Below are 19354 nucleotides of genomic sequence, written 5' to 3' on the forward strand. Positions count from 1 at the left end.
AGAAGTTCATTAACCTGTTCCAGATCGCACAGTAAGTAAAATTAGAGCTTGGACCAACTTCAAGCCTATCTGCCTCCAAAGTCCTTGCTCCGCGTGCTCCACCATGCTGCCATAAAGGAACAGGCTGCCCAAGCCTTCTTTTCTGCAGAAAAATATGCCCAGACCCCTCAGCCGCTCCTCCCGTGATATGCTTCCTGTTAATGTCTGTCACTGGAACAAACATCTCCCCATCCTGCCTGCCCCCTCTGAACATGATGTCAAAGAACCTTTTGCAACCTGATTCTACGGCCTGGACCCACTCTTCTGGCTCTTGAGCCCCTCGAGTGTCCGTGCTTGTATAATAGCACTTGATTACGTCATGGGTTGACCTCTCCTGGCTTACGTGTATCATTTATTTCCCCAGTTATATGATCAACCCCCTTAGTGCTGAAATCATGTCTCATACCTGAAATTTGGGTGTTTGTGAAGAGTTACATTATTTGGAACTTAGATCATGTTTTTTTTTTTCATAGACAGAAGTTATTCTAAAAACAGGCAGTTTTCCTGGCTAGTCCTAAAAGCCACTTTGGTGAAAGGTCTGTGTTCAAGTGGGGAGGGGTCCATGGGCTTCAGGAAGGACAGGCGGGAAACTGATCTCTGCTTTCAGGGTCAGAACCCGACTGGGGAAGGCTCCATGATTGATGCATGTGAACCTTCAGCGTCTCCTTTTTGTGTCCTATTGACACGATGCCACAGTTCCTTTTCTCACAAGCCCCTGGGTCCTGTGTCACCCTATAGTCAGCATGCTGAATCTCAGGCCTCTGGCCCCCCTGACTTCAGGGTCAAATGCCCTGAAACTATGTTCACAATGATCTAAATAAGCTTTCATCAGATTCTTAAAAGATAGAGAGGCTTAGAGAGGTTGAGAGCAATTGCTAGAAACTTCTCCTCTGGCACCCCATTCTGGCTTGGCTCCTCAAAATGCTGTTAGAAAGTGTTTTAACCTTCATCTTCTACCGTCAACAAGCACTGGCATTCTTCCTATTCTTTTTTTTTTTTTTTTAGATGGAGTCTTGCTCTGTCACCCCGGCTGGAATACAGTGGTGCGATCTCAGCTCACTGCAAGCTCCATCTCCCAGGTTCAAGCCATTCTCCTGCCTCAGCCTCCTGAGTAGCTGGGACTACAGGCATCCAACACCACGCCCGGCTAATTTTTTGTATTTTTAGTAGAGATGGGGTTTCACCATGTTAGCCAGGATGGTCTTGATTTCCTGACCTCGTGATCTGCCTGCCTCGGCCTCCCAAAATGCTGGGATTACAGGCATGAGCCACCGCGCCTGGCCCCCATTCTTTTTTTCTTTTCTTTTCTTTTTAAATAAAAAACTCAGCTTTTTGGGGGGGAAATGTGGTGGGGAACAGGGTCTTACTCTGTTGTCCAGGCTGGAGTGCAGTGGCACAATCAGGGCTCACTGTAGCCTTGACCTCCTGGGCTCAAATGATCCTCTTACCTCAGGCCCACGAATAGCTGGGACTACAGGTGCCCACCACCATGCCTGGCTAGTTTTTTGTATTTTTGGTAGAGATGGGGTTTTGCCAGGTTGCCCAGGCTGGTCTCGAACTCTTAGACTCAGGCTATCCACCCACCTCAGCCTCCCAAAGTGCTGGCATGATTACAGGTGTGAGCCACTGTACCCGGCCCTTTCTTTTTTTTTTTTTTTTTTTCCTTTTTTAAACAGAAGAGGTCTCGCTATGTTGCTCAGGCTGGTCTCGAACTCTTAGGCTCAAGTGATCCTCCTGACTTGGCCTCCCAAAGTGCTGGGATTACCACTGTGCCTGACCCCATTCTTCCCATGAAGCTGATCTTAGCTGAGTAGGAATAGAAAAGCAAGCTTTTGAACTAATTCATACTAAGCTGTGAATAAATGATGGCCTCACAGGCTTTCATAGTCATTGCTTTTTACAGGGATTGGACAGTTTAAAATGGGTCTCTAATAGTGGAATTTCATTAAAAAAATTAATCCTTAATATGTATGCGAGTGGAATTTCAGACAGTATGAGGAAGTTAAAGGAAAAGGTAGCAGACAAGATATTCTGGAACAAGAATGGGCCAGTCTCCCTAAGCCATTTTCTTGTTTTTTCAGGGGTTCTTGCTGTCCTCCACAGGTTCCCCAAAAGTTTTACAGTTTCTTTCAGCATTTTCCAAGGCAAAGCCAATTATGGGAACTCCCAAGGTGAGACTGGAGGCATTTGTACCAGTAGCGGTGCCTGTATGGGGACAAAGAACCTTCATGCCCAGTTGCTTATTCTATTCTCACAACAACCTATGAGCTGGATATTGCGGCTCCTGTCTTATAGCAGAGGAAACGGACGCTTAACAAGGTCAAGCTCACCCCAGCTTGACAAGCTCAGTAGAGGGGGTGGTAAAACTCAACCCAGGTCCTGCTGCAGGTACCACGTCCTTTCCACAGGCTGTGTGGTTTCTAAGAAACACTGCCATTCCTATGTCAGGCGTGTGGATGGGTCCTGTAGGTGGGCCTTTGACAGGGATACAGCTAGGTACAGTCAACCCCCAGTATCCGTGGCGGACTGTTTCCAGCACCGCTGGTGAATACCAAATTCATGGATGCTCAAGTCTCTGATATAACATGGTGTAGTATTTGCATATAACCTACAAACATCCTCCCGTATGCTTTAAAACATTTCTGGATTACTTAAAATAACTAATACAATGTAAATGCTACATAAATAGTTGTTATACTGTGTCGTTTAGGGAATAATGACAAGAAGAAAGGCGATACATGTTCAGGACAGATGCAACCATCCACTTAAAAATACATTGTCAATCCAAGGTTGGTTGACTCCAGGGACTCAGGACCCATAGACACAGAGGGCTGACTGTAATCCCTTCAAGACTTAACACAATGCTCTGCGCAGGGGAGGTAGCGACGCATGCAAAGAATGTGGAGTGACCAAAGGCAACACCAAGGCACAGAGGCAACTGGCTGGGCTTCACCTCCACGTGCCCTCCTTGGCCCGGAGCCCTGTGCAGCGCACACGCTGTTCCTGGGGTGCAGCCGCTCTGCCTCCCTCCAGCCAGAATGAACCCTGCATATGAGATTCTCAGGTTGGGGGAAGGATAGATGGGCATCTGACAGAGTCTAAGATAACAACAGGCACAGAATCATGCAGAGTATACCCGTCACGGCAGCAGGACTTATGAGCCAAGAAGCGAAAGCAACCCTAAAGTCCATCAACTGATAAATGAATAAACAAAATGTGGTTCATCTGTACCATGGAATATTCTTCAACCACAACATGGAATGAAGTACTGATACACCGTGCTAAGTAAAAGAAGCTAGGCCTGAGAATCCCACAATTCCATTTATGTGAAATGTCCAGCATAGGCAAAGGCATAGAGGCAGAAAGTGAATTTGTGGTTGCCAGGGGCTGGCAAGTGATGGCTAATGGGTACAGCCTTTCTTTTTGGGGTGATGAAAATATTCTGGAATTAGATGGTGGTGATGATTGCACAACTCTGTAAATATACTAAAAGCCACTGAATTCCACAGTTTAAAAGGGTAAATTTTATGGTACGTGAATTATGTTTCTATTTAAAAAGTCACACAGAGAAGGCCCTGGGTGCTTTTTGTGAACTCAGCTTTTGTGACCACAGCAGAGTTCACAGGATGGCCCTGGAGCGAGCCCTCAGCTCCTTGTGGCTGAATGGAAGATGGGGTGGTGGATGGCAGAGTGCAGCTGGATGCCACGTCAGGCTTCTGAATGTGATGAATGGTGTGGGGGAGAGGTCAAAGGCAGCACCACTGCGAGGTCTGAAGACTGGGACTGGGCATGTAAAATCCCTACACCTCTCCCAGGACGGGGCTCCATGCCTCCGCTGAGAGTTGGGGTACCTCTTTGCTTTACCTAGACTTTGCAATGGGAGCCGAGAGATGTCTGTGGTTTCTTGGGTCAATGTGGTGGGTAAGAGACTAGAGCCTCCAGTTGCATAGGTCAGGGTTCAAATCCTGTGCCACCTTTCATCCATGTGACCTTGAGAAAAGTTTTGCCTTCTTTGAGTGTCAGTTTTGTCACTGGTAAAATGAGGCGAATCGTGTTACCTCCTCCTAGGGTGGTTGTGTGGGTTAAATGAGATGATGCGTTAAAGCGTTTAGTGCAGAACCTGGCATGCTGCAGTGGTTAATGCAGGAGCAGCTCTTCTGGCGGATGGCAGGGCCTGCTGGGGCCTGGTCTCCAGGATCTCCCGCACACAGAGCATATTCTGCAAAGCGGCTCATGTGCTTGGCTGGCAGCAGCACAGACAGATGCCATATTTTGGGATGGAAAGGAGCAGAATCACGTGGCAGGTCAGGAAGACTCCAGGATCTGGAGCAGAAGGGGCGGAGTAGAAGCTGGGGAGGAGGAACAGTGCCTACCTCTCCACCCTCCAAGAGGACTGTCTGCCATGGGCTCTCAACCGACCTGAGTCTGCTATGGAATGATTGCTTCCAGCAGGAGTGTAGCCTCTTTCAGCCAAATGCAAGAGCAAGAAAATGTCACTGGATTCTTCAGGGACGTAGAGGCGAACAGCTAATGGATGAAACCATCCCAATCTCACTGCAGCCTAACAGCAAAAAGGCTCTGGGATTTCACCTCCATCTCGGGAGCCTTCTATCATCTGAATACTTTTTTGTGGCTGCCAGTGCTGCAGAACGGTAGAAATGACAAGAAGCCCCAGACATAGGACAAAGGGAACCAAAGGATACAGACTTATACCCCAGGGAAAGAAGACAACAGAAACAACCAGTATTTACTACAGACGTTCTCACAACCAATCCCTATTTAGCAAAGTTTCCGGATTAATTGATGGCATGTCCATTTCTTCTGTAAATCGTTAGAATTGTTTTCCGCAGCACTCTGAATGCTTGAGATGAGAAGGCTGTTTTGTGGAATGTCTGTTAGCTACACTATCTGCTTATCTGAAAGCCAGCAGTGCTCGTATCCAGACTGGTTCTATGTTATTATTAATAAAGTATGTAAATTTCTGTAATTTAACAAACTCTTCCGTAAACCAAAGAAATATGAGTGCAAAAAGCGTCGCTGTTGATAAGTAGAAAGTTTTCAAAAGTCTTGAGGCCCAAATTTGCTTACAAATGCTGAATAGTTAGGATCAGATGAGACAAACATAAAGGATTGGAATACATAATAAAAATATGGAAAGATCTCGCGGACAGATTGGTTCCCAAATGTCAAAGTTGTAATTCCACTTTCCATTGAGGTGGAATTTATAGATGTTACATTATAGGAGAGGTTTATGCAAGGAAGATGACTCACAATCAGAAAAAGACCTTAGTCCTGTATCAAAAGATTAGCAAATGAATGTATACGGTAAGTCCATCTTTTCAATTAAAGTATCTCTTTGGAATGGTTGTTTCTTTTTTAAACTAAGTTTTTCAATCAACCACAGATTAGTTGTCCCAACTGCACTGGATGTGAGAACATCGATGGCATATTTAGGTCTGTCCTTACTTCTTACCCTTTCTGCTCTTCTTTCCCAAAGCTGAGCAGCTCCTATTGACCTGACACAGTGTCTCCCTAGAGTTGCGTTTTTCAAGAATTACAGTCTCAGAGTTGTTCCTCACAGCAACACTGAAAACACCAAGAGGGGATGTAAAGCGCTCACGTAAGTTTGGGAGACGCTTCGAACCTTACCCCTCTTGCAAATTCACCATGCCCCTTCGTCCTGTAAGAATAAACAGAATACACTATGGAGGCCAAGGTGGGCAGATCCCTTGAGGTTGAGTTGGAGACCAGCCTGGCCAACATGGTAAAACCCCACTTCTACTAAAAATATAAAAATTAGCCAAGCGTGGTGGTGGGTGCCTATAATCCCAGCTACCCGGGAAGCTGAGGCAGGAGAATCGCTTGAACCTGGGAGGTGGGGGTTGCAGTGAGCTGAGATCGTGCCATTGCACTCCAGCCTAGGCAACAGAGTGAGACTCTGTACCCTACCATGAAAAAAAAAAAAAAAAAAAAGAGTCTAAACTTTCTATAACTCAGATTGGCCCAAAGTTATTTCACCATGGAACCTCTTTTGGGGCGCGAGACCTCATAAATCCTGTAAAGCTTTATACCTTGGGAATCAATGCTGTAGGGCTCATAGAGGAATATAATGTATGATCCTTATTTTTGAGAAATTTATGACAGAGTCAGAGATACAAGAGAGGCACACACATCTACACAAAGAACGGGTAAGTCACAGTATTGTCAGTTACCCTTAGGGTCAATGAGAGTAAAATCAGTAGGTGTTATAGATGAAAACAACAAATCAGCCATCTACCTCTGATTAATATTCACAGATTTTGGGTCTTCAGCCTCCAAAACTTGCTCTTGGTCCATTGTTCTAAAAAATTCAAAGGGAACTTATTTCTTAAGTGCTATATGCTAGGCCTGGCTCTTTATATATGTTTTCTCACTGAATTTTCACAACCATGGGAAATAAGTATTATCTTCTTCTTCTTTTTTTCCAAGAAATAGAATCAGGGTAATCACACTGCTGGTGGGAGAGCCTCAATTCATACCTCGATCTGCCTGGTTTCAAATCCTGTCTTCTTTCTACTGTGCCTAGTTATGAAGAGCCTGTACAGCCTCTTTCCTGAAGCAGCTGGGGTTTGGTGAGGGTGTGTCCACATGTGCATGGCTGTGTGGCCCAGGCATGGCCTGCCAAGCCAAGGACAGCTGGGTCTGCTTGTTTCCCTAGAGCAGCCTGGACTTCTCATTCTCTTCCTCCTCCTCAGTCCCAAAGTTCTGAGCTCTGACTTTAGAGGCCCAGTGGCCACTCCCCTTGCCTCTCTAGAGGCCACTGTGATGAACTGGGGGAGGACTCTTGTTAAGCGCGTCATGAATGGCACCTGCACCTGTACACACTGCCAGGTCAGAGAAGGCAACAGGGGTGGGTGGCAAAGTGTGGGCAGAAAGCCCCTCCTCATGCCCTTTGGCAAGTCCTCTACCCCATCCCTGGTGCTTTCTGTAGAGCCAGCCTGGGTCCTGCCTTGCTCTGTGCTCAGCTACTACCTCCTCTCTTCACCTCCCCTTCCTCTGCCTTCCCAAGTCTGGGTGGAAGTGACCATGGAGTGGAAAGACAGGACCCTGAGCTCTGCACGGAGGCTCACGAGGAAGGGGGTGAGAGGGCGGGGCATGAACTGAGGTCCCAGGTGAGAGGCCAGGCACGGCCAGGAGGGACAAAGATGGGTGACCCTCCAGTCTCAGGCTAATGACTCCCAGGGGTGAGCGGCAAGTGGGGAATGGAAGGTTGTGAAGGGGAAGGCCACAGATGGGGGGTGGGAGTCACTGAGCAGGTGCTGACCTGGACACCTGGACACCTGGACACCTGGGCTCGGGAATCTGCCTTGCAGCTTCCTCTCTCCTCTTGCCTTTTTCCCCCTTCAGAAGTGAGGTTGTAGGTATGTTCACAACAGTCTTCAAAAATGCATGGGGGTGGGAGGTGGGGAAGGAAAGGGAGCATTTTTTAAGCAACTCCGTGTGCCAGGGTCCTGGCAATCTTTCATTACTTCATCACAGTCTTCCTAAGACGCGAGTGTGGCCAAGTTGCAGGGTAAAAGGTAACTGAGATTTGAACCCAGGTTCAGCTGCCTCAAAAGCCCATGCGCTTTCTAGCACACCTGTGACCCTGCATTGTACGTCACCCACCACAATGAGTGGAGCCAGAGTCAGCTCCACTAGCCGTTGGGAGAGGGTGGTGCTTTAATCTCGGTTGTGCCAGGTCAGCACACAGAAGATGCGTCCTTCCCTAGGGAGCCCCTCCTCCCACAGGTAGGCTGGGAGCTGTGGCATGGACACTGGACCCACAGGCCACTGAGTCCATCTGAGCCCCCTGGCTCTCGGGCAGTTTGGAAAACCAGAAAGGCAGGAGACCTGGGCCTTCCCCCTGTGCACTCCAGCCACTGACTCAGAGCTGCTCCATAGAGACCTGAGGCTGGACCTGCTGCGGGGCCTCTGGCCTCATCACGTAGGCACAGGAGTCCCTCCAGCGCCCTCTCCTCACCTTAACTCCAGCATTCCAGCCCCTCCTCTCCAAATTAGCTTTCTCATCTGGAAACTGTAGGTCTTCAGACTAGTGAGTGCTTTCAAAATGTACTCACTCAGCAAACCACTGGGGCAGCCCCACACCCCCAGCGGCGAGGGGATATATCTGGGGAGATGCCGAGCTCTGGCTCTCATCGCTTGCTAGGAGGTGATCCTTCCAGCCTCCTGGGTGCACAGGAAGGTCCAGCACTTCCAAATCAGAGCCCCCAAGACCCAGTCAGTCTTCTGCTGCCACTAAAGTCTGAGAACCACTGAGGCCTGGTCTCCATGGCTTCTGAAGGCTCTCCCATTTCAGATAAAGGGCTGCTGACGGACTCACTAGTTTCCATGGCCCATTTGATTTTTCTCCCCCCTGGAGAAGGATTTCCTCTTTCTCCTGGTTTTTCCCACAGTTCTCCAGCCAATGGATCCTCAGTCCCTTGGAATTTGTCTTGTACCTGTGTCTGTCTGTCTGTCCTGACATGCCAGGGCAGGAGCTCACAGATTAATGGAAGCCAGCCTGTGGTCACAGCACCTACCTCCCCACCCCAGAACACACACACACCAGGGTATACAACCTCGGCACAGTCATTGGCCTTTATTTACGGCCACAGCCCTTGGAAGTGGTGTTAGGGGATTGCAATTATGGAGCCTTTCCTGACATTCCACCAAAGGCTTGTCTTTTGCAACTAACGCTGCACACAGACACACAGCAACCGTCACACAGTGTGCACTGTATCAGCACTGCACTGTAACCCAAGGGAGTGGGCCATTTTATAAAAGGAGCTGCTGAGGCTTATGAAATAAATAGTGCTGTGTCCTGGAACTGAGCTGTGACGTGAGGAGCCAGGATTCCAGCCTTGGCCCCCATCTCTACCACACAGCACTTGGCTCACCCAGCGGGGAGGACTCAGGAGTCCTGGCAGAGTCAACACGTTCTCCCATGGGAGACGGGCACAGTGAGCGTGGCTGTGGCAGGGGGAGGGCTCTGGTCCAGAAACCACCCACTCCCCACGACGACCCTCTCTCTGTTCATGAAACAGTGTGACACATCTGCCCAGTACTTGACTCTTCGGCATGCGCTTGTCCCCATTACCCCATGTGTTGCCACATTTTTTCCAGACAGCAACAGTAGCAGGTACTAGAGAAAGTCTCCCAGCTTTAGGTCCCACCTGAGCCCCCCGGCCTGGCCTCCAGATGTCATCCCTATCAGAGAGCGCTCCCCGAGGCCACGCCCTCTGTCTGTGGGTTTGGCGCCGACAGCAGAGTTTGGTACCCACGTGGTGGGTTATTCATACCCCATGCCGTGACTCCACACCCCCAGGACACACACACTCACCATGAGATGCTGGAAGAGCCAAGAACGCATTATATTGGTGGCATGCTTGGGCAAGACTCCTCGTTTGTTCTTGGACTTCTTATCCTCATTGTCCAGGAGGGAGGTGAGGTCAAGGTTAACCTTCAGGGCACGTGGAGAGAAAATCAGCATCAGCAGCCTGTGAGGCTAGGGACCTGTTGCCATAGCGACGGCAGGCTCGGCTGCCAGCCCCTTTCCCGGCTCACTCCTAGGGCCCTGGGGAGGTCGCCTTTCCCTCTCACCCCATGCCAGTCCCTCAGAGAGTGGAGGTGAGGCTCGGGTGATGGGAGAAGGGAAGAAGGACAAGGAGGAAGAGATGGGGCAGGGGGAGAGGGAGGGAGAGAGTGAGAGAGAGAGTGAGAGAGAGAGAGAAAGACAGAGGAAACAGGGCCATGCAGAGAGAACAGTAGAAGATATGAATTTGCCATAAGCCGTCAAGTAGTTATCAGCATTTCTGTGGTACTTTACAGTTTGCAAAGCACTTTCCTATCCATCACCGTGGTTCATTCTCACAGCAGCCCTGTAGGTTGGCTAGGCTGTGTGCAGTTGCTATTAATCCCCCTTTTATCAATAAGAAGTCTGAGGCTCAGAGAGGTTAGGTGACTTATCCGAGATCCCAGAGTTAATGTCAGATCCCAGACTCTGACTTCCGATCTTTCTACTCTTCCTTTGTGTGTGCACTCTCTACCACTGAGGGACACAGCAGCTCAGTCTGCAGACAGGAATAGGAAGTGCAGGATCCTTTGATGTAACCCCAGGAGGGAGGCAGCAAAATCCCAGGAGTTGATAAAACCTTTCCAAGACCCAGCTTCTTATCTGTAAAGTAGGAGTAATGATACCTCTTAGAGGATGATGAGGATTCAATGAGTCACTCGTGTAAAGTGCCTGGCAGATAAGAAGCGATCACAGGCGCCCTAGCCCACACCATGCACATGTGCACACACCTACACACACTCACCTGTGTGTTCTGGATCTGGATGGCTCCCTGGGGGATTGCTTGGGTGACCACCTGACCCTGGGAGGTTACCATGGTAACCGGTTGGTATAAGGCTCCACCTGAGGAGACAACCAGTTTTGGGGCCCCCTGCCATGGGAGTGGGTAGGAGCAAGGGCAAGCAGGGTTCCCAGTTCACTTGGCACTCACGTGTAAAGACCCTCTACTTTGGAGCCCTTGGGTAGCGAGCTATGGCTCTTCTGCTTTATGGGTGGCTGGGGGATGGTGTCTACAGCCTAGGGCAGAGCCTTTGGTGGGAGGTGCTTCAGGGAAAGGACAACAGCCTTACTTGGTCCTCTCAGGGGCTCATGAGATTTTGACCCAGATTTGTTCTAAACCATCACAATTGGGTCTTGGTGCTAACTGTCTACAAACTTACAGAAAACTTTAGTCAAGAAACTGAGCTGGGAGCCCCTCCCTCAGTGGGGGACAACCCCCACCCCCCACCCCTGGAACCGCCTCGGGACCACCCTTTCTCCTCCCGGGGAATTCCCACAATCCCCCTTCCCGGTCTTTGCACCGACCTGACACGACTTGTGAGTTGACGGTTGTCATGGCGATGTTGCCCTGCTGGAGCGCTGAGGCTGGGACCACAATTCCCTGGGGGTTATTGGAGACTCCAGACATGGAATTGGGGGAATTCTGCAGGAGGTCCTGGCAGTGAGGGAGGCGTGGTTTGTGACAATGTCACTGAGAGCTTAGACCCTACAGCCCCAGAGTCCTCTTCTGTCCTTTCCCCTTCCTGCCTGCCCCCTCCCTCCTTGTAGCTCCTCCCCAGACCCAGGTCCAGAAGGCAATTCTCATGGTTTCCTAGAAAGAGTGAATAAGAGGGCTCAATTAAAAAAAAAAAAAAAAGAAACCCAAAAGAGTCACCCTTTTAACCATTCCATTGCCCTGAAAACCTAAGGCACAAATTATCTGATAACCCATGGTCTCCTCCTTGGCTATACTTCGAAATCTCCAGTAACGATGCTTGGGTTCCAATCTCAGAGTCTCATTTAATTGGTTAGGAGTGTGTCCTAGGCTCTGGATTTTTTTTTCTTGATCAGATCCATCACATTCAATGGGCTCTGGGTTATTAAAAGCTCCCCAGGTGATTCCACTGTGCAGCCGGGACTGAGAAACTGGCTTCACCTGGTCGGCACCTGCTCCTCCTTCAGCCACGCTTGTCTCCTGATGCTTTCCCATCCCCCGGCTCCTCTCCACACACCCTCCATCACAGGCCCATCACACTAGGCTGCACACACAGAGCAGCCTCCAGTTCTCACCTTTGTATCCTTAGCACCTAGCTCAGGAGACTAAAATCCATGTTAAGAAAGCAAGTGAAAGCTGCCCTAGCCTTCCCATAAGCTGTCTCCTAAGGGTGTCTCATACGAGCCTCAGCCACCTATGGCATATGGCATCAATTCTGTTCTCTTCCTCAGGACCCCCACAGGATTCCACTGGAAACAGATTCCCCTCTCCCCACACTGCCAACCAGCACGGAACCCTTGCCACGTTTCTTTGCATTAGCCCAGGCAGCTAAGACATGTTTTCCTGGCCCTCTGCTCCCCTCACCATTCCCAGTTAACAGCTCGGTAAAGAAGTCCTTGGACTTGCTGTGGAGCCCTCCCTGCCTTCTAGGGAGCCTGCGTTGGGAGGCTGGGTGCTTGGAGAGAATTTGTGAGGAAGGAATAGGATGTGGGAAAGGATAGGGGCTCTAGGTTTGGAGAAGACAAAAAAGGCAGCGAGTGAAGTGTGGGAGCCTCAGGAGGCTGGCCTGGGTCTCTTAGCTCCTCCTAGCCATGGTTCCTCATCTGAAGACGGGCGTGAACCAGTTAACAGGTTCAATGGCCATTTAGGTGACATTCCCATGCTCAAATGCTGGAATCATAAGGCGTGAACTGCAAGGATTTAGAGACAGGTAAATGGTCAAGGAAATAGACAAAATGGGGGAAAAAAGGAGGTCCCCAGCTTCCCAGTTTTTGTTTTAGGACTTGAAGAAGCTTAGGTCTCCAGCCTCCAGAGCAAGTCTAGGGTTTTGAGCCCAGAAATCTGTGTGTGGAGGAAACCTCGAGCCAGTGACTGCCTACCTGTAGCAAGAGACAAAGGCAAAGTGTTACAGCCCTGGGGGACAGCCATGGCGAATCTCCTCCCAGACCCTGACGACACAGAAGCTGGCAGAGCCTGTCAGGAAGTGGAAGTCGGCACTGATTTATACATCTCACTCGATTCAGCTGATTAAATCCCCCTTGGCGTCTCCTCCAGAGCTGCCTTTTTTACTCTCCCGGTTGTCTCTGGCCCAAGAGCTGGAGGAGTATTGCCTATAAATAAGCAGCGCCAGGAGGCGAGGAGCCAAGCACGCCCTCCTCCCACCCACCTGCCGCACGGGCCTCCTGCTCTGGCTTCTCTGGGTGGGTGGGGCGATGGAGGCCTTGCTTCTATTCTGAGCTCACCTCTGCTGCTGTGACCTTGGGGAACAGAGGGAGCAGCTCTTGCCTTGGCTTCCCCTTCCTGGGGCCTCGTGGGAGCCTCCTAGCCCATGAGGTTTATACTTTGAGCAGAGCTCTTGGCCTTCCGTTCCTGCAGTTGCAGTCTAAAATGGAGTCTGCCATGCAGAGGCCTAGAAACTGGAAGAGCCCCTCAAAGCCACACATTTCCCCTCCCTGAAGTACAAATAAGGTTTAGAGATGCCCGGGACTTCCCAAGGCCACACAGCTGGTTAGCAGCCAGAGGACTAGAACACAGCTCTCCTTCACCCACAAATGCCCCCTACACAGGTTCTGGACTGCAAATGCTCCTTGAATCCTGCAGGTCAACCAATCATCACTGCAGGCAAGGTGAACAGATGAAAACAATGAAAACCCGGAAGTCCAGAAGCAGCGCGGGCACTGGAGGAAAGGCAATCACGTCACCACCCTTCCGTGGGCCTCATCTCCTTATGTATACAGTGCATGTGACACCTGGACCCTCAAGGCCTGAGTTTTCAGCGATGAGACTGCTGTGAGTTTGAGTTCTCCTTGTTCCAACATCCCAGCCTACCATTCTCATGGTATGTAAACCAGTGCTGATAATATATTTGAAGCTGAAGCAAACTCGGAAGGTAAATTTACTTTTTTTTTTTATTTTTTTTGAGACAGGGTAGAGAGTCTTGCTATGTTGCCCAGGCTTGTCTCAAACTTCTGGGGTCATGTAATCCTCCCAGCTGAGCCTCCTGAGTCATTGGGATGACAGGCGTGAGCCACCACACCAGGCTTGAAGGTAAATTTAATGGGGGAGTGAGTACCTCCACGCCATTCGCCTTAAAACCAGTGGAAGTGACTTCTCAATAATCCCTTGTTTGGAATCATCCATGCTAGCATGTGCCTCTTTTGGTAGGGATATTTGAGAATTTCAAACATAAAAAGTTATCCCAGACTTTCTTCACCCCAAAAAAGTACCCAACAAGGTTAGAAAAATACAAGCAAAGTCAGTAAAATAAATACAAGATGTGTCCCTTGGGATTCAACCAACACACATTGTTCCCTAGCCAAAGGCAGAGGGTGAGCCACCACCTGGATGCTTCGTCTGCTTACTCAGACCCTGGCTCCTTCTCCACCTTGTGGCTTGGATTCCCTCCATGCCAATTTACCCAGTTTGGGTAACTAAAGGCAATTTACGCATTGGATCAGAGCCTTCTCTTTCCTACCCTTCTCTCTCTTCTCTGGGTCTTTGGCTGGTAGGTGCTGAGAGGCAGCCAGAGTCTATCAGTGAAGGAATAATATAAAAACCTTCAGAGACAGAGTCCAAGGGCAGGGCTAGGACTGGCAACGTCTTAGGTGGGGCAGGGAAGAGGAAGCAAAATTTTGGCATCCCGGAGGTCTGGGGAAATGATATTCATCCCTTACATCTGTAAACATGAGCTGCTCCACAAACCAGCCCTGAGCGTGCTTTTTTTTTTTTTTTTTTTTTTGACACAGATTCTCAGGGCCACTGGATCAGACCCTCACCCATCTAGTAATCTATATTTTTAAAAACCTCCTTGTGATGGTCCCAAAGATCAGATGGGTCTGAAAACGACCACTTACCATACACACTGGGTATTAGAGAGCATTCTTTCCCCACGCTATTCCATTTTAATGTCACCATCACCCCATAGGATCAGCAGGACAGACTGTCCTATTTGCCTGAAGAGAGACTGAGGCCCAGAGAGAATGGAAGTGACTTCCCAGAGTCAAATAACTGTGCCTCCAGCCTAAGGCCTCTGGCTCTGAGTGCAGGACGAGTGCTCACACAGAGAGGATATGTGCTTCGGGGTCAGACAGGCTCCAATGCAAGCACAGTGCCTGGCACATTTAGCCATCCAATAATTTATTTCCCACTTCCCTTGGCTAAGGTCACTCAACTAGGGAGTGGCACAGTTGGGATTTAAAAACCTGTCCTAGAAGCCCTCAAGCCACTTGAGTTCTTTACTTAGCAATGGAAGGAGTTCAGCTGGGGTTGCGCACGCAGGCAGAGTTGTGTAAACCTTGCTACATGCTTCCCTGTCTGAGATGTTCCCGGGCAATGGCCGAGTTCCAGGATCCTAAGCGTTGTCTCTGACTAGCCCCACAACTCCACTTGGCTGCGATTTCCAGTTGAGGCTTAGTCTCTAGCACCATAGAATGGAGACAAGGGGCTCTGACTCTCTTTTCTGAGGAAGGAACTTCCAGAGCAGCAGTGGAAACCCCGTAGGGAGCACATGTTGGCTAAGTACACAGTATTGTTAGCTTTTTGACAGCTTCCCCTCGGGGTTCATCAGACTCCAAACCCAGGTAGATGCCACTGTGTCTAGAAGCAAACAGAGTTGCTCCCCTCTAGGCTCCTTAGCACCCAGATGGAGGTGAGAGGAGCGTTTGGTACAGTTCTAGTTACGTTTTTCAGCACCCAGAGCCTCCCATCCCTGCTGGAATTGTCCAGGAACCTGGGGATGAGACCTGGTTATCCAGCCCAAGAACTCTGTTTGTTTTGTTCTGCTAGGAACACAGCTGTGGTGCCCCCAAGCCTCTGGGAACTGCCTGAAGCCTGGGAATCAGATGAAAACCAACACGCTGGGCTCCACGGGCACCCCCGGAAGCGGCCCTACTCTTGTTCCTTGTGCGCTGTGGATTGAAACTCAGAAGCAAAGAGCCTCTCGGGGGGGCAGAGCAAGGCAGGGCTTTGGGTTTGGAATGGCAGAGTTTGGAATGGCAGAGAACTGGTGCCTCCTGAGCACCATCCTCTGGGCAGCTGCAACACCCTGGAACTGCGGCCGCCACTCATTCTTTACAGACCTCAGTGGTTATCGGGGGAGTTTTACTCCAAATTGCATTTGGAGCAGCAGAAAGATGACTTGTTCCAAAGGAAGGCCTTACTAAGAAATGATGAGAGGCTGTGGAATGACTTTTGGAAGTGGGGGGTGCAGGGGCCCACATGAATGGACAGTGGTCTGACGTCAGCCCAGGAAGAGCTGTCGGTTTCTGTGGGCCACTGTGCTTCACTGTCAATAGGGAAAGGGCTTGAGCTGCCCTGGGAGACTCAAGGAAGACTTCATTTCCACTCAAGGAAGGAATTCCTGGAAGAAAGCAGAATGGGACAAATACTTGAAGGAGTGAAGGAAATAAATGACAGAAAAGTTTCTGTTTAAGCTGTTTTGAAATAGATGGAATTTTTATCTTACTTGGATACCTGTGAAACAAGGGAATGAACTGGGTGGCCTGGCAAAGATCCTTCCAGCTGAGGACTGTAAAAGAGCCAATGCCACTTCCTAAGGATTGTGTGGGAGGGTGGGTAAGGGTGAGGCGGTGGCGGGAGTGGGGTGCCCCGTGGAGCCAGACCCAGCCACCTGCCATCCTCCCCCTGGCCACTAGGGGTCTCCGCTGATCCACCGGCTCAGACCACACTCACCAAAGCCTCCCAGAAGGCCCGCGCTGGCGGCTCCCCTGCCGGGGCTGGGGGCGGGTGGAGGTCGGTTCTGAATGTCTCCCTTCTGCTAGAAAGCTTGTCCTGACCTCCCCAGGGCACAGCCACAAGCCGTCCTCTGGACTCTTCAAAGCCTCCCATCTGCCTTACATACTGGACACCACAGAATGGTTCTCTGTTACGCAGGCGTCGTCTTTCCCTAGCTTGGCTGCAGGCTTTTTGATGGAAAGGGGGGTCTTTCTCTGAATTCCCCGGAACTGCTTAGCACAATGTTAATTAACTGCATGGTAGATGCTAGATACATGTGTGGTCTGACTTTGGCCTAAGGCTGTGGGTGTATTCCTGTGGTGTGTTTTTGTGTGTGATGTGTGTGTGTGTGTGTGCCTGCGCAAATGTGCCTTAGGAGGGTGGAGAGGTTGTCCCTGTCCCCAGACACCCCTTCCTGGCAGCATCCCCGTTCTGGCAGAGCCAGGGCCCTGTTTTAGACCAAGAAAAGCCAGATTCCCAAACTCGGGAAAGCCGAGCACATGTAAACAAGCCGCCTAATCCTGTTCTTGTTCCACTCCTGTTGGGGGCCTTGGTCTCAAGGGAAAGGCAGTTCTGGCCTGTGGGGACAAGCAGCAGCTGCTGCTCTTAAGGAACATTCCTTCTCAGGCGGGAGAAGTGCTCAAGTTTCACTAGCCTGGCGGCAAGGGCCACCCTCTGGTCTCCGGGCTCCACGGCTGCAGGGCTGGGGGTGAGGAACCCACAGAAGAGACAGCTTTAATGCCTGTGACCGGCAGTGTGGCTCGTTTTATTCCGCCTCAGTCTAGAGATGCCCCCGTCCATCTAAGTAGTGATCTGTCCAGAGCAGATCATCCCCCTACCCCAGCTCCATCCAGTCTTCTCCGGGGTCCTGTCCTCAGGATGCTTAGCCACTGGGCAGAACCTCTAGGGTCCTGGCTGAGGTGATGGCCCCCTATCCCCTTGGCCCCCTGCCAATCTGGAAAATCTAAAATTCCTTAGAGGTCAATAGGCAAGTGCCACCCTTCCCAGGTAGGGATGTATTGATTAGCCCCCTTCCTATTCTGCGGGGGAGGCACAGAGCTGCAGCGTCGCATCCGGCTGCGGGGCCTAGCATCTCAGAATGGCCTCAACTTTGTCCTTCTCATTTTCCTACTTCCAGTCTACTAGCAAATCCAAATTCTTGCTTCCTAGCAATTGGCTGCTTCCTCTGTAGTCCCTAACCCCCTGACCAATAGCTAGGTAGGGTCATCCCTCGCCACCTAGGTCCCAGGACCCCTGATTCTTCTCCCCATGTGTCACAAAAACATATCCCCATGTAGCAAGAACATCGGCTCTGGAGTAGCCCATCCCGGACTCCACCACTTGCTAGGGGTATGACTTTGAGCCAGGCTCTTCACTTCTCTCAGATTCTCTTTCCTTGGATGTAAAATGGAGAAAATCATGTGTACCTTGCAGCCTGTCATGGAGAGTAAATTAGATAATCTGTGGAAAGCACCTAGAACACACCATGTTTGAGACAGAGGGGAACTTAATAAATGTTCACTGGCTCCCCTCCTTCTGCCAGCTCTTCTTGGACCAATACAAGATGTGGCTACTCAGTGGACTTGTCTCCAGCCCTGACCCTGTCGCCTACATTCTCCACTACCTTTGAAGTCTTTAGCAGTCGGCCACCGCTATCAGCCCCAGAACAGAACTCCCACACGTTTGACTTCAAGGTACTCCATCATTACACTTGGAGACCTGGGACTGTGTCACATCCATTTTTATATCCCCAGAACTCAGCAGGCTCCAGAGGTGCCTGAATGGATGCATGATGCGTGAATGAATGAGCCCCCTCCACCCCATCTCTTCATTAGGGATTCTGATTGGCTCTCTTTGTTTCTCGCCTTCTTCCAGACTTCTTGCTACACTGGAAACACTCACCTTTATAAAGGCTGCCAAATAGGCTACCAACTCTCGCCAAGCCAGCCTGAAATGCCACCTCCCCCAGGAAGCCCTCCCAAGGCCAATGAATCTGTAACTTCTCCAAAAATAATGGGCGAAATCCTCCTGTTGGCCTCTCTACTCTGTACTGAGGTTTGTTTATCCTATTGTGGAGCAGGAACAAAGTGGCCATGAAGGTGTGAGGGCTGAGTCTGGGACTTGGTCCCTCTCTGAGAAAGGATGAAGGGTGCTGGGTAGAGACTGGGGCAACCTCAAGCCACACGTGTGGATCACCCAATCCAGAATCCCTGCTTGCAGCTCCTCTCCCCATCTCTTCGGCTGCTCCTTTCCTCTATACTCTTGACCCTGAGCATTTCAAGGCTGATGTGATTTATCTAGATCCTCGTTGTGACTCATGGCTGTCTCCCCTGAGACTGGGAGCTCCTCTTGGACAAGGGCTTGTGTCTGTTCTTACAGGACCTAGCACAGTGCATACAGTGAGTACCCCCCAAATGCTTGGCGATTGAATGAGAACCATGATTCAATCCAATTTGCCTGGAATCGAGCTGAGGCTTAAATCTCCACAGAGAAAAAAGGATGAATTTCAGGTCAAACTGATACTTGAGTGAGGCGGGAGTTAAGGTCTCTCTGGTGGAATAGTTCTGTTTGCGCCCTCTAGGAAGGACAGGAGAACCCAGAGTCAGGTCTAGAACCAGTCTCCTTACAGAGGATGCTGCCCCGACAAGAAGCCTGGGCTCTGAGGAGTAGGAAGCCTGGGTGTCACTGGGGGCCTGCAGCACAGGAGGGGTTCCTAGGGAGGGGAAAATCTAGCTGTGGCCCAGGTCTTTGAAAGTCTGCTTTAGTCTCCTGCTTGGTAGGACAGTCTCCCTTACTTCCCACCTCCACTCCGACCAGCAGAGAAGACTCACACAGAGAAATAGAAGGCCAAGCAGGAAAACACTCAACCCATCCATCTAGATGAAGGACACAGCATAGCATCTGGGAGTGGGGGTACCAAGTTGAAAACAAAAATGTCTCCCGCTTTGCAACACAAGGCTGGATGATTAGCACACAGGGAAAACCATGAGCCAGCAGTTTGCAACAAAGCTGGCAGG

At 50.3% G+C, this 19354-nt stretch overlaps 1 protein-coding gene across 3 annotated transcripts in view; it reads right to left on the minus strand.

Annotated features, from left to right (window-relative positions):
- PKNOX2 (PBX/knotted 1 homeobox 2) overlaps nt 1–19354 on the minus strand; it is a 112429-nt gene that overhangs the window by 11636 nt on the left and 81439 nt on the right. For all 3 annotated transcript variants that reach the window (XM_012001291.1, XM_012001290.1, XM_012001292.1), the window contains 3 exons: nt 10937–11066; nt 10377–10474; nt 9401–9520 (listed from right to left, as the gene is read on the minus strand). In XM_012001291.1, coding sequence (XP_011856681.1) covers nt 9401–9520; nt 10377–10474; nt 10937–11066 — 348 coding nt within the window. The remainder of the gene's footprint in view (nt 1–9400; nt 9521–10376; nt 10475–10936; nt 11067–19354) is intronic.

Source organism: Mandrillus leucophaeus, unplaced genomic scaffold, assembly GCF_000951045.1.
Source record: "Mandrillus leucophaeus isolate KB7577 unplaced genomic scaffold, Mleu.le_1.0 Scaffold656, whole genome shotgun sequence".
NCBI lineage: Eukaryota > Metazoa > Chordata > Mammalia > Primates > Cercopithecidae > Mandrillus > Mandrillus leucophaeus.